Raw genomic sequence first — 13,696 nt, 5'->3', positions numbered from 1 at the left:
ATCATGACCTGAGCCGAAGCCGGATCCCTAGTCGACTGAGCCACCCAGGAGCCCCTGTCTCCTCCTTTTGATACAATTTTATCGGGAGCCAGGACTGCATCCATCTTGCTAACTCTTGTATCTCTCTAATGCCTGGCATTGTGCTTAGGCCAAAATAGGCACAGGATAAACATTTGCCGAATAAATGAATAACTCCCTGTGTTACCTGCCCTGTCATATGTATTTTGCTCAATTTCACAATATTTTACCAGTGCATATTGGACGAGCTACTGTGGAGAAAGTACCTTACAGCTACTGTGTAAGGTACAGTTATTCCTGTGACTGACTTGCCACTTACCCTCCTCCCACCACCTGAAGTTGTGAAGTTAGGGGGAGTTGAGATACGATGAGCCAGAAAAATAAAAGGTGCTTTTTTTCTGGAACATTTTGGCATTAATATTTTTTTAAAAATCATGGTTTAAATGTTTTAAATTTGGAATTTACTCATTCAGATAATTTCTAAAATTTGTGTAAAAGCAATGTTTTAATATCAAACTTCACAGTATCTGATCCGTGCATATATGAGAAGTAGTGCAGTAAACTTTTCAGTATCAAAGTGTCAATGACAGTGAAGTTTTTTTTTCCTTTAGGACAACAAGCTTCCTCTTTCAGGAGGTGGAAGAAATTCGTGTCTTATTTATTTGAGGGTTTATTCTTGCTGACTTTACTTTGAGATTGATGAGTAAGTGTAGTCTTCCTGAGGAGACTTTATGCACACACAACTTTGTTTTCAAAGTTTCATCATGAAATGAGGTGTCCTCTATGAGATCTACAGCTACAACGAGTATGAGATGTGAAATGGGTTCCTGTTGTGACTCCTCCCTTCTCAAGATGCAAGGGGAGAGAGGAGCGCAGGCGTGGGGCTGAGTCTCTAGTGGAAGTTGTCAGAATGGGGAAATGTCTGAGAGTTAACTGGAAAAAAAGCCATCTCTCTTGGAAGCAGTAGTGGCTGAAAAACCTTACTCCACTGCAAAACCTCTTGTTCTTGAGGTTATCTTCTGAGTTGATAGCTCCACATGCGTCTTAGAGGTACTCTGGTCAGTGAAACTGGCATCTGAATTTTGCTTTTTGCCCCCTACTCCTCCCAATTGGTATATACTCTGAATTTGTCTCTCTTTTAAAATATGGAAGAAAGACAAGTGAAAGACTTTATCAAGATGAAAAATGTTTCCTGAATCGTGTTGCTGCAGATCAGTAGAATCTGAGATTCTGTACAAAAGGGAAGTAAAGATAAAACTGCTAATATGATCTTGATGTTAAGAATACACTTTTGCCTGGGAATCTAGGCTGAGATTTTACTAAGCACATTTTCCTTCTAATATGGTTCCATTCTCTTATTCACATGTGGATGAATATAATATTTGTTTGGAAATGGTCTCATTAGATTAGGAAAGAAACCTCCCACGTGAAAAGGTAAAGAAAGTTGTCTTAATTTGGGTAAACTTTCTGTTTTCAGACGGTAAAAGTGTCTGAATGACTAATGACTAATCAGAATAGCTTCAAAAATGAGACTGATCAGACAGAGCTCTCTGCAGCAAAACTGTAATGAATGACACTCATTTTCCCACTGCTCCCAGCTCTCCAAGCTCCTCTTCGGAAAATGAGTGCCTTTTGTATCTGCTTAACACGGGGAAGTACACTGAACCAACAAAGATGGTTTTTCTTTGTTTGGCTTTAACATCGATAGTTTCTTCTATCCTCAAGTCTCCTTTCTGTCTCTCTTTCTCTTTCTCCCTCCCCCTCTCCTTACTAGCTCCTCTAGTAGCTTCCAAAAACTAAATGATGCAGATTCACTGAAAGTCACAGTCTGGTACAGCCATTTGAACTAAAATTAAAAACATTTCAAAGCAAACTCAGTAGAGATTTATAATTACTACTTGCGTAAGGGATACTTTTAAGTGAAGCACATTTTTATGTTCTTAAATTAACAAAGTGGCCAGAAATCTTTCATGAGCACAAAATTTTTCAGACTTTACACACATTCAGTGGCTTAAACCTTTCCAGAAATGTTTTATGTCTATAAAAGAGAGCATCCCTTAATTATATTGGGGGATAAAATGTGTGATGCTGATAATAAGCATTATGGGAAGTCAGAAAGGGAAGAGAAATTATTCCATTGCTTTTGCATACCCCGAGCTACTTGTGGCAACATGTGAAGCAATGAAGGAGAGAGTTTCATGTGGTCCTTTGGCACTTGAAGGAAATTTTACAACGTGACTCTTTACAGAGCCTGTCTAGTCAGGGGCCATCACTCGCCCGGTGTTTTAGCTCCTACCACTTAATGGTCAATATGGAACTTATTCTCTGTCTAGTGATAGAATGTGAGAGGTGGGCATCATCTCAGGGCTCTGGCAGTTTTCTTGAATTTCAGTGGAGAAAAACCAAATACCCAAGAACGTGGCCGGTCTCGCTTAGCACTGTTGATTCAGTAGAACACACTCTGCCAAGACTCTACTGTGGAGCATTCCCGGAATGGTCAGACCACACTGCAGGGTAGAGGACGCTCATATTGGGGAACAGGGGCAATGTGTTCAGTGGAACCAGGTTGTGGCAGGGACTTCAGTACCACGCTAAGGATCAACCAGGCTTGGTCGTGGAAGCATGGGGAGCCACTGCTGTTAGCAAGGTTTTAGAAGTACGAACCTGGCAGCAGGTTGAAGAGAAGCGGGGATGGGATAAAAAGGGAGGGGTATGAAAGAGGCTGTGCCTGAACCTGGTAAAGGTTGGGCATAAAGCTCTCTGTGATTGGGTTTCTGTCTTTCTTTTGGCATGATATTTTCCCTGACCACCCTCCCCACTCCTGTTATGTCAAATGTCCTTTTATGTGTTAAATGCCTTCTTTCCACATCCTGCATTTGTCCATTATCGCAGTTTATGGCAATTAGATGAAGTGCTTCACTGTGTAATTCTTGTTTAACACCTCTCTTCTCTGGTAGACTGAGACCTCCCTGTGGTCAGGCACTGTGTGTGCCTGTGAATAAACACTGTTGTCTGCCTAGGGCCTGGGGAGTAGTGGGCACTCAGCAAATGCTCCTTGCACACAGGCAAGCGTGAATAAAGGAAACGTGTTGAGTTGATAAGGACTGCAGTTTTAAGCCGAAATGATGGGTGGAAAGCCTAGCTCTGCCACTGGTGGGTGGGTTTAGGGAAGGTTGGATGGAAGGTGGCTGGAAAGTGAGAGGCAGTGAAATTTCCCATGGAATTTTCTTGTAAGTGGTTAGAAATTTGAGCATGGAATATAACTTTTGGCTAGGGGGAGAACCTTCAGATCTACTTGTTTGGAGATAACAGTTGAAATCAAGAGCTAAGTTCAGTTTGCTGAAGGAAAGAGTGTGGCAAGAAAAGATCAGAAGGTCGGGGGATAAACTTGGAAGGTGACTTCAATGAGATAATGAAAGGGGAAAAATGAGTCATGGAAGGAAATGAGGCAGGGACCAGAGAGGTGAGAAACCAGGAAAACTCAGTGCTATAGAAGCCAACGAAACAGGAAATTTGAAGAAGGTAGGGACTGACGAGTGCCAGAAACCACTGACTTATTAGGACTTTTTAAAGGGACTGAGAAAACTCCAGGGGCTTTGGGAGTGGCTTGGGAGGTAAGAAAAACCTTTGGGAGGCCATATTCCTTAACTGGAGTTTGGTATGGGAAGAGTGGGAGAAATGAAGAGTGGTAGCTTTAGGAATAATGATTTTAAGACAGGAAACATCTGTGTATGTTTGAAGGCATGGGAGAAGGTGTCAGGTAGGTGAGAACTACTAGAGAGGCAGGGGAACATGGGGAGGGAAGGAAAACCATAGTGCCCTCCTGGGCACCTCCAAGGTGCTAGGTGTTTTTAGTGTTATCTTACTTAATCTTCATGGTAGCTTGTGAAGTAGACATCAAGTGAGCCATGTTACATACTGGGAGTTTTGGGCCAAGGTAGCTTGTGACCTGTTTTAAGTAAGCACAGGAGTCCAGGTCTGTCCTCATCCCAGCTCTTTCCATTGTGCCCCTTATGAATTAGGTGTGAGTGGGATCCAGAGCATGATGTTTGGGGATGCCTTTTTTCTAAAAAAAAAAAAAGGCAGGATGTGTTGAGGGTGTGGTGAGAACTGTGGTAGATATGTCTGCACAGTTGTGCGGGTTTCTTCGGCTTTCTCCTGTGGCCTGAAACCTGCTATGGAGTGCAGGCAGTGCGGATCACTAACACTGCACAGGGTCATTGTGGTTCTGTCTTGGTGGTGGTTATGAGTGCAATGTGCACACGGAAGTCACCACCTGCCACGGAATACTGGAGAACAGCTCTGTGTAGTTGGAAGCGGGTAAGGGAGAGATATGCAAAAAATGAAAAGGATTCACAATAAAACATCTGTGTATGATCCCACTTATGTAGAGCTATATGTGTGCAGGTATCCATAACATTTGTAGAAATATATGATAGGATGATTATGAAAATGGTGGTTGGTAGTTGTCTCGTTGGGATAACTACAGACGATTTATTGTACTTTGCTTTTTTTTTTTTTTTTTGTACTTTGAACTGTTTGTGTTCTTTGAAATTTTAAAAATAAACATGTGTCGGGGCGCCTGGGTGGCGCAGTCGGTTAAGCGTCCGACTTCAGCCAGGTCACGATCTCGCGGTCCGTGAGTTCGAGCCCCGCGTCAGGCTCTGGGCTGATGGCTCGGAGCCTGGAGCCTGTTTCCGATTCTGTGTCTCCCTCTCTCTCTGCCCCTCCCCCGTTCATGCTCTGTCTCTCTCTGTCCCAAAAATAAATAAACGTTGAAAAAAAAAATTAAAAAAAAAAAAGCATGTGTGATTTATGTAACCCGAAACAAAACAACACAGCTGCTTTTGTTGTATGGAAGATAGCTTGTTGAATGGAGTGTTTTTAGAGGTAACTAAGGGAAGGGATTAGAAATTCTAGCCTTTTGCTGACCAGGTGAAGAGGAGACTTGGTACCTTTCCCACTGATTTGTTAGTACTGCTGAATGCAATGGGAAAGTCAAGGAGAGGTGGATTCTGACAGTCAGGCTCCTGAAATAGGGTCCATATCTTACTACTCTACCAGCACACTCTCTGACAGCAAGCTCCAGCAACTCTCCAGGACTGAGGGCTTTTTCTGTCTGTAGCAGAGCTCTGAGTATGCACCTGACACAAACTGGAAGTGCTAGGGAAGTAGCTTGCAAGTAGCCCCCACCGGATGATGGATGAGAGTTAGTGGGTAAATATCCCAGCTTTCTTGCCCACAGGCAGGGCACATCTGAGGTTTTTACATACAGGCTCCAGAGGGCCTGCTGGGCCCGGCCTCACCTGTCTGTATCAGTACACCTTGCACTGGCTTCTGTTCCTGTCTCACTTTCTACTCCTCTACCAGCATCTTGCAATCATCCTTTCTTCTAAATACTTGCCTTAGGGCCTGCTTCTGAGAGACACCAACCTGAGACAGGATCCTAGCACCCTTTATCTGCTTCTTTCCATGACTGTGGACAAAACACTTGTTGCTGCTTTCTTGCCCACCGAGCATGGAACAAGCTCAGGAGCCTCCCACAAGTGGTATCTGATACGAAGACTTAGTACTTGCAGCAGTGCAAAGAAAGTGCTAGATGTTGACAAAGAACTGCTTTCTCCTATTTCCCCACCCTGCTACAAGTGAGGAACTTGTGACGAAATGACCCATAGCCCTGACTCATAGCCCTGACTCACAACTGTGAAGTAGGCCAATCACCAGGGCCTCAAGTGGCAAATTCCTTCATGAAGCTCTGTCTTTGAGCAACAGTGATCTTACCCATCCCCTTCCTTCATCTGCAAGTCACATCTTTCTGTTTCCTGAGCCAGATTCCAAAGGGCTTAAGCAGCTTTCCTATTTTACTCCTACGACACAGCACGCTGTTCGGTGGCTCATGGCCATGCTGCTGTTGTTAATTGAAATACATATCAAATTGGCCATGTGGACCCAACAGCAAACTGGGATATTGCTGGAGTGAATGCTAACTTTTGTATGCTAGTGCCTATGTCTATGGAAGAAAAGCACACATGGAGGCTGCCTTAAAAAAAACAACCTTGTAGGCAGCAGCAGGCATCCCTCCCAGACTTTCTCCTCACACATCCCTGGCCCAGTTTCCTTGGTTCAAGTGCCTGAGGCAATGTGACTTGTCCAAGTGAGCCCAGGGATGGAAACTTGAAGACTGTTGTTTACTAAAAGGTCCTTAGGAAGAGCCCACAGTCATCACTCGGGGGCCATCTTTTTTTATGTTTCCTTTTCCTTCCTTTTTTTTTTTTTTTTTTGATGGAACACATCTATCAAAGTGTTTTTAAATCACTGGAATGTTCATTTCTAGCATAAATCTTAGTTTGTGCTTAGAAATGCATTCATAGGGCTTGAATGGCAATTTGAACTAGTGTAAGCAACACCATGTAGATGCTGGCCGTGACTCACTGAGAATGTGGCCTTGAGAAATCAAGAAAGAGTTAGAGGATCAGGGTTTAATTTCTAACTCTGTTTCTTACTAGTTAGATGACTTTGGACAAGTCACTTAGTCTCACCTCTTAAACAGAGTAATAACACCCATCTCATAAGGCTGTTGAAGATTAAAAGAAATAAAAAGCACATTTTAAATCATATACAGGTATAATTACTTCTGTTTGCTTCATTGCTTATTTTGGCTGGGTTTGGATCTGTGTTTCAAGAAAGTATCATTCTAGGAGATTATCAACTTAAGTTCTTTTTCTGTATAATATAAATATATTGTTCTATGTATGTCTTTGTAAGTTTTCTCAAACAAATTTGGCAATACATTGGAATATAGACCATGGATGAATGAATTAAATAAAAGAGCAAATCCATGGAGGTATCAAATCTAGCACTGCTCAAATGCTAACTAAATGTTCTAAGCAAACAAAGTCAGAAGGAAAGGTCTTAGCTTTAGTCCTTGCTTTGGAAATGGTACCATGTACTGTGAAATAATTGAACAGAAAAATAGAATTCTTTTTCTCTTTTCCCAGTTCTGCCTTAAAATCATTAACTCCTTTCAAATGTATTAGCCAGAGTTTTAAAAAGAGGACTAATGAATATAAGAACTTCTGTTATTAACATTCTTCAGAAGTGAGTGGCCCTAACCAAAGTTCAATGGTCTTTTGGTAAACCCTGCTTCCTGTCTAAAAGAAAGCAAATCAAATCATCAGCATAATAGAAGAGTAAATCAGATGCACATTTTCCTGAAGACTAGTTTCCCCTTCTTTTACTTGCTTCTTTTTGCTGTTTGTATTGTCTGCACCTGCCTCACACTAAAGGAATGAATTTTATAGACCTTAGGATGAGAGATATCTTCACTCTTTTGATTGTCTCCTGCTCTGAAGGGCTGCGAGTGGTCTGGGGAGAATGAAACACATTCTGGATTGAGGTTCCCATAAGTGGACCTGGTTACAAAGATTTGGTTTGTACTTAACCCTCTCCATCAGACTAAGGGATGCCTCAGGGTGCAGTTGGAAGCCACACTCTTCCCTTGAGGGTGGAGAAGCATACAGAGCTAGTTCTACCAGCGATCTAATGAAGTGGTTTTTCATAAGGTCACCAATGAGGTTTTCATTTAAAATCTGGGACTTTACTCCAAATGCCCAGATACTTAAATTCATTAGCCATTTTCAAAGAGGCATGTGGTAAACAGGAAGTGCTCTAATGAAATCGGGCATACAGTGTCCACCTCAGGACCCAGGTCACATGAGAATTGAGTAGCTTTCTGTAGACTTTATAGAGAGTGGTGTATTAGGGATGAACTGAATAGGGATAAAAGAAAAAAATCATTCCAAGAAATAGCCCTGAGGGAAAGTGGTAGCAGGCAAAAAAAAAAAAAGAACAAAAACAAAAACAAAAAAAATCAGTGGGATATTAGGAATTTTAAGGAAAAATATTTAACTAGCCTGCGAGTGTCACACAAGCATGTTTAATTCCAAACATATGAATCCAGTGTGCATTTTCAAGCAATGATGGGAATTGTGGATAGGTTGAATAGGAAAAAAAAACAAAAACCAAAACCCAACAGCTTAAAGTTGAATTTGGCTAATTAAAATAGCACCTATCAATTTCTGAAATGAAAGATAACCACTATCTTGGTTTGAACTTACAGCTCCTGGCAAAGTACAAAGGCTTGCAATGGGATAAAATACTGCGGCTAGAGGAGGTGCAGGCCAAACTAGGGGTCAGTCTGGAAGAAATGCTCGGGATCGTGGAGGACGCCCTTCACCCTGAACCCTATAGCCCTGAGGAGGTCTGCAGGTGTTTGGTAATTAGCCTGCAGGAGCTTCGAACCCAAGTTCTGAGTCCAAACACTCAAGACGGTGAGTCTGCTGAAGAAAGTTAAGAACGTGGATTGTTCCCATACTCACAGCTGGAAAGATTACAATTTTCCCATGGATTTGACTGATTTAGAAGCATGCCTGAGGGTACTTGGAGAATGTGTATGTTTTGTCAAACTTAACTATCTAGATGCTTGGCTCCATTAAATCCATTCATTCATTCGTCAACAAATGTCTCCTGATCTGCTATATGCCAGGTATTCCGGTGAGGCAAAGGTGAATAAAACAAGGTTCCTGCCCTTGAGAAGTTCCTATTTCAGTAAGCTTTTCTTTTTTTCTTCTGTCCATTTTCTTGGTTATTATATTATTTACATAAAAAGGTCTAGGTTAGAACAGTGCTTATAACTGCTGAGACACGCCCTGGGACACCAGAAAGTCTTCCCTGCTTAGGTTGAAATTTGTTGCCCACTTTAGTGTGAAAGTTTTTTCTGTTTGCCTGCTGCTTTCAAGAGATCTTGTTTTCACGCTGATAATATCAGATCCCTGAGATGAAGGCCAGGTAAAGGTTGGAGGTGCACTGGGGTGGCTTCTCTTCCTAGAAGCAAAGGTTATCTATCTGTGGAAAGTCAATACCAGTGGTGCAGGTGGGGCAGAGACATCTAGCTAAGATCCAACCATTTCTGGAGGTAGAGTTGGGTTGGGAGCTTGTAAAGATCAGCCTCAGAGCCCCATTTCAGTTCAGTTCAGTACCTAAGCTGCTTAACATGGATGTTAAATTTCTCCTCAATTTGGCCTGTGTTCTGTCCTGTCTCCCTTTCGAGCCCATACACGTCCACTCGTATAGTGTTGTCTTGGCTGGACCATTCCACTTACTAATTGCATCTTGGTCTTGCCTCTGGACCTTTAATCCTAAACATCACTGCCCTTTTCTGACTAGAGCTTTCCTCTTTTCTGAAATGCGGTTCCTATCTAAAAAGTTCAATATAATTCTTATCTCTTCTGGATCCTTCTCAATCCACAGCTTGTTCTCTTTCTCTGTATCTATGTTCCTTGTTCTCTATATCTGCCTGTCTTTCCAACCTCTCTCTATCTCAGCATTTAAAGAATAAGTTAATTTCCCAGAAAACCTTGGAAAACACAAAAGATAATTTCCTAATCAGAGTATGTGCCTTTCTATTTATGTATATGTATTTAAAAATTTCCCCCCAAAGAATAAGGATTTGATTGTTTTTATAAAAATGATGCATGCTTAATCTTACCCCTTCATCTAAAATAACTTTCCTACTGGCATGCTTGCAATGCTTTCAATAATTAACTTATGTTTTGTTTGTACTCAGTAAATCTATGTTGAATGAATGAATCCATTTTGTAATTCTATCACCCTCAAAGGATTTCTTTCTCTTTTGCTATTGGAATAAGTAAGTTAAAAAACAAAACAAAACAAAACAAAAATATGAACATAAATTAGTCTGTGGGGTTCTAGAATCTCCTAGATTAATGTCACTTGAGTTACTTTCTGAATCCAGCCATCTAACTTCAGTCAGATTTCCAGCCGAATTCTCTTGGCACACTTAGCTTTAACTTTAGGGATCAAGATCCTTTTGTATCTTTGCCCTGTTTCTTCTGAGTTTGTGCTTTGGTTGGTCTAAGACCTTAAGCCAATGTTTCTCTTAACCCTTTAGAAGATAGGATTCTTACTAAATGTTGGGCTGCATTAGATCGTATGAGTTGGCGCCGTAGAGAACTCTGGAGGGTGCCTCCGCCTTTTATTCCAGGATATTCACTTTAATAACGTGCTTAGTTTTGACTAGAACTAACTTTTCTCATCATGGAGACCCATGTCTTCCCAAAGGCACGTGGAATCCAATGTTTGCTTTCTGCCAAAATTGCTTCCTTTACCTGGATATGAGTGTGAGTTGGGAGATGTTGACTGTGAGGTTACAGCACAGAGAGAGATGTTTACAATCAAACTGTAGCTTGCAGCCTTTGCTAAACCAGCCAGACTTCCAAAGCCCCATGTACAATTGTTGTTTTCTCTTTCCAAATTTCTAATAATTAGATTTGGAAATGCTCAGAGGCCATTAAAATTAAACACACAAAGGAAAAATCCTCAAATCCTTTAGATGTCGTTTAGAATGGCTATAGTCCATGACTAGGGACTGGCTAGAAATATTTGAAGGATTATTTGTCAGGTCTTGCCCACAGGTAGGAATAGTCTAAGGGTGTGGTATGATGTGTGGGTTTCTAGAGGCTCAGGGGCCAGGCTGATTTCAATGGGAGGTGTTTCCTAAGGTGTGAACCCAGAGGAAGAGATGAAGCTGTGGTCAGAGTCAGGAGAGGTGGGCACATATAGTTAGCCTTGGGGTGGCCTTGCAGCTTCGGTGTACTGTGCTGGGCTGGACATGAATCTCATTGCTTAGATTAGTAACTGCCTGTGACCATATGCTGACAAAGTGCTGGCCGGTTGCTGACTAATTTGTTTAGATCCTGTGATTTCCAAAGTCACGAGCAGTAATCAGGCTTTTCAGCAAGCACAGGGCACTGGCATGGGCTGCTCTTTAGGAAGACATCTAGAGTAAAACACCTCAAAAAGCTTGTTATTTACTCTATGGTTTACATATTACTCTTTACCCACATCATATAATTTGAATCTCACAACAACTCTGGGTCACCTGGTTCTCCTCATTTCATAAGTGAAGAACTCAGAGAGTTACATGATTTGTCAAGATTTATAGGAAGTAAGTGCTAAAGCCAGATCCCAAATCCTAGTCTTCTGATTAATCCAATTCTCTTTCTGCTGTTCATTTTTTTACCCCAGCATATTAGAAGCTGGCCTTAGCAATCTTGCACCAAGTGAGAAAATATTGAATTTGGACTTTGCTTGGCTCTGATTTTTTCTTGAAACTGAAGAGAGGTGATGAAGATAGGTTACTTTGTGGTTAGAGTTGCCTTTTGGCCATTTCCATTCTGGTGCTTTGGCTTTAGAAGTGTAAAATCATGTGGCATTCAGTAGCTTGCTTAATTCAGGGAGCAAACTCAACTTGGCCAGAATGTGCCTGAGCTGCTGTGTTTAGAAGAACTGAGAGAAGTACTGTGGAATTTTCTCATTTGATAAATTGTGACTCTCATAGATTATCTCAGTTAGGTCTAAGAAAAGTAGTTTGTTTTTATGTGATGGAAAAATATAAAGGTACTTATAAAATAGAGTCAGTTGGTCAGTAATTTCAATTTCCAATTAGGTGTTGGAAAGATATCAGATATCAAAGAAATCAATTTAAAAATACCTTGTAAGATGTCAGGCACTAAATTCTATGATCTCAACACAATGTAATCGTTCTTATAAGAATTTTGGAAGAAAAGTTTTCTATAAAGAGCCTAGAAGAAACTCCAAAGGAAAATATAGACGTTCCTAGTGTTTACAGATACTGGTTGGGCAGAAATCCTTAAAATCTAGGTGATGGAATTCTAATGCCAAATATGATGAATCCTTCAGTTTTGTCTGTTGTTTTCATTTTTGCAAGATAATAGATTCTTATGAAACAAAGTATAAAAGGATAAATCAAGTAACTATTTTTGTTATACACAAAACATATGCTTCAAGTTGCTTAAGTTGTTTTGGAAGGTCAAGTGCGGGAATAATTAGCTTTCACTTCATCCTTTTTCCTCTCCTTCTCTCTGTAGTGTCTCTGTTTTTTTCCTCACTCCTGTTGACTTCTCAGCTATCTGGCCACAAAAGGCAGGATCATGCCAGGAGTAAAGGCTTTTTATTTTCTAGGAAAAAATGGTTGTATCTTTTATCTTAGATCACTTGAAGATAATGCTTCCTTGCTGGGTTTTCCTCTTCCTCTTTCAGCTGTGCACATTATATACCCCTTTTCATTGGTTTACCTTCCCTTTTCAAATGTTTAAGGAGCTAAACATGAATGTGGTCATACCTTATTAAGTATGAATTTAAAGACATGGCATCTTAAAACTCTCAACTTCTGTAGGAACAACCCAGTATCAGCATACTGGAATCTTGCCAGTGATCTGTGCTGTACCCTGGTCAGTGCCCCTGCCACTGATGGGTAGGCTAGAGCTCAGAATCTTCCCCTTATCCTACAAGGCTTAAAATAGCAGCCTCGTTTCTGGCTCCTGAGGCCATTCCGCAGCCACAAAAGCAAGAGAATTCTGGAATGTTCTTCCCCATGTGTGAGTGTTTTAACAGAGCTAAAATGAAATTCTGAAAGGATATTTTGAGGAGGAGTTGACCCCTGCAGTAGTCTGAAATACATTTGGCCATCTTGAACTGAGACAGGCCCAGAATGAACCGGTGACCTTGACCACCTCTTCATACTCTGTACCTTCAAACCCTTGAGTTCCCCAACTTTCTCGAATTCATGTGATTTGGCATGGCTGGCAGGAGAGGATGTAGTGTGGGAAAGAGACCAGTGAGACTAAACATTTACCTCTCCGACACTGATCCTCTTTGTCAAAGACAAGTGTTTTCCTCTCTCTGGGAAGGTCATCCTTGTATATTGAGCCTTCAGCTTCAGGAAGATCATACACGGTGCAGGGAAGGAGGAAGGGGATGTCAACCTTCCTGACAAAGCAGCCCCATAGACTCCGGTGACCTACACCCATGAAAGCAAGCTGGAAACAACTTTTCCAGCCTCATATGAAACTTGCATACAGTAGTTACTATAATGGCATTTCCCAGAAATAAACCCTAAAAGAGTCATGACAACTAAATGTGAGCCACGAGGCACCATCTTCTCCCAGGATTTGTATCCTTGCAAAAGCATCCCTGTTTTGTGCACCTCTGTATTCCCGCGGGGCCTAGAAAATATTTGCTGAATGAATAAATGAGTTGAATTAATTTTCTTCTATCCATATGGAGTATTAATGGGGAGGAGGCCAATTTAAGAAGGCACTCAAAGTCTAACAAAAGGGTGGTTATGCCTAGCCTTGAAAAAAATCTGTTCATTCTACATTAATAATAATATATTAACAACATCTAACATTGAGTACTTACTATGTTATAAACACTTACACTATTCTAAGTCCTTTTAAGACATTTGCTATACTTGTACTCATGTTTAGAGTACAGGCATGAAATAGTCTTTTCCAGGGTATAAATTGGCATGAACACATTTGGACACACACATTCAAATACTCATGCATTCACTGTTCCTTTATACCACCTCCCTCCCCACCCTCCTAATCTATTCGTACTATTGAGATATGACAAACTCCCCAAATTAGGCAGCTCCTAGGGAATAATTTTTGGTAGATGTTTTTGTTTGAAATTCTGTTTAAAAGAGAAAGGCAAGTGCATTTTCCATTACAATATCAAATAGGCTGGTGCATTGAAAAAACTTAATAATGCTGACTTTTCCTTTTTCATTCTA

The 13,696-nt window shown here is 41.0% G+C and overlaps 1 protein-coding gene across 3 annotated transcripts in view; it reads left to right on the top strand.

Moving 5' to 3' along the window:
• Positions 1 to 13,696, top strand: part of GALK2 (galactokinase 2) — a 130,208-nt gene that overhangs the window by 79,583 nt on the left and 36,929 nt on the right. For all 3 annotated transcript variants that reach the window (XM_047075132.1, XM_047075134.1, XM_047075133.1), the window contains one exon: positions 8,138 to 8,348. In XM_047075132.1, coding sequence (XP_046931088.1) covers positions 8,138 to 8,348 — 211 coding nt within the window. The remainder of the gene's footprint in view (positions 1 to 8,137; positions 8,349 to 13,696) is intronic.

This window comes from Lynx rufus, unplaced genomic scaffold (assembly GCF_022079265.1).
Source record: "Lynx rufus isolate CCGP_SWC_20201006 ecotype Redwood Valley unplaced genomic scaffold, mLynRuf1.p SCAF_13, whole genome shotgun sequence".
Taxonomy (NCBI): domain Eukaryota; kingdom Metazoa; phylum Chordata; class Mammalia; order Carnivora; family Felidae; genus Lynx; species Lynx rufus.
Note: the sequence above shows the minus strand (reverse complement) of the source record. Positions and strands in the feature narration are given on the sequence as shown.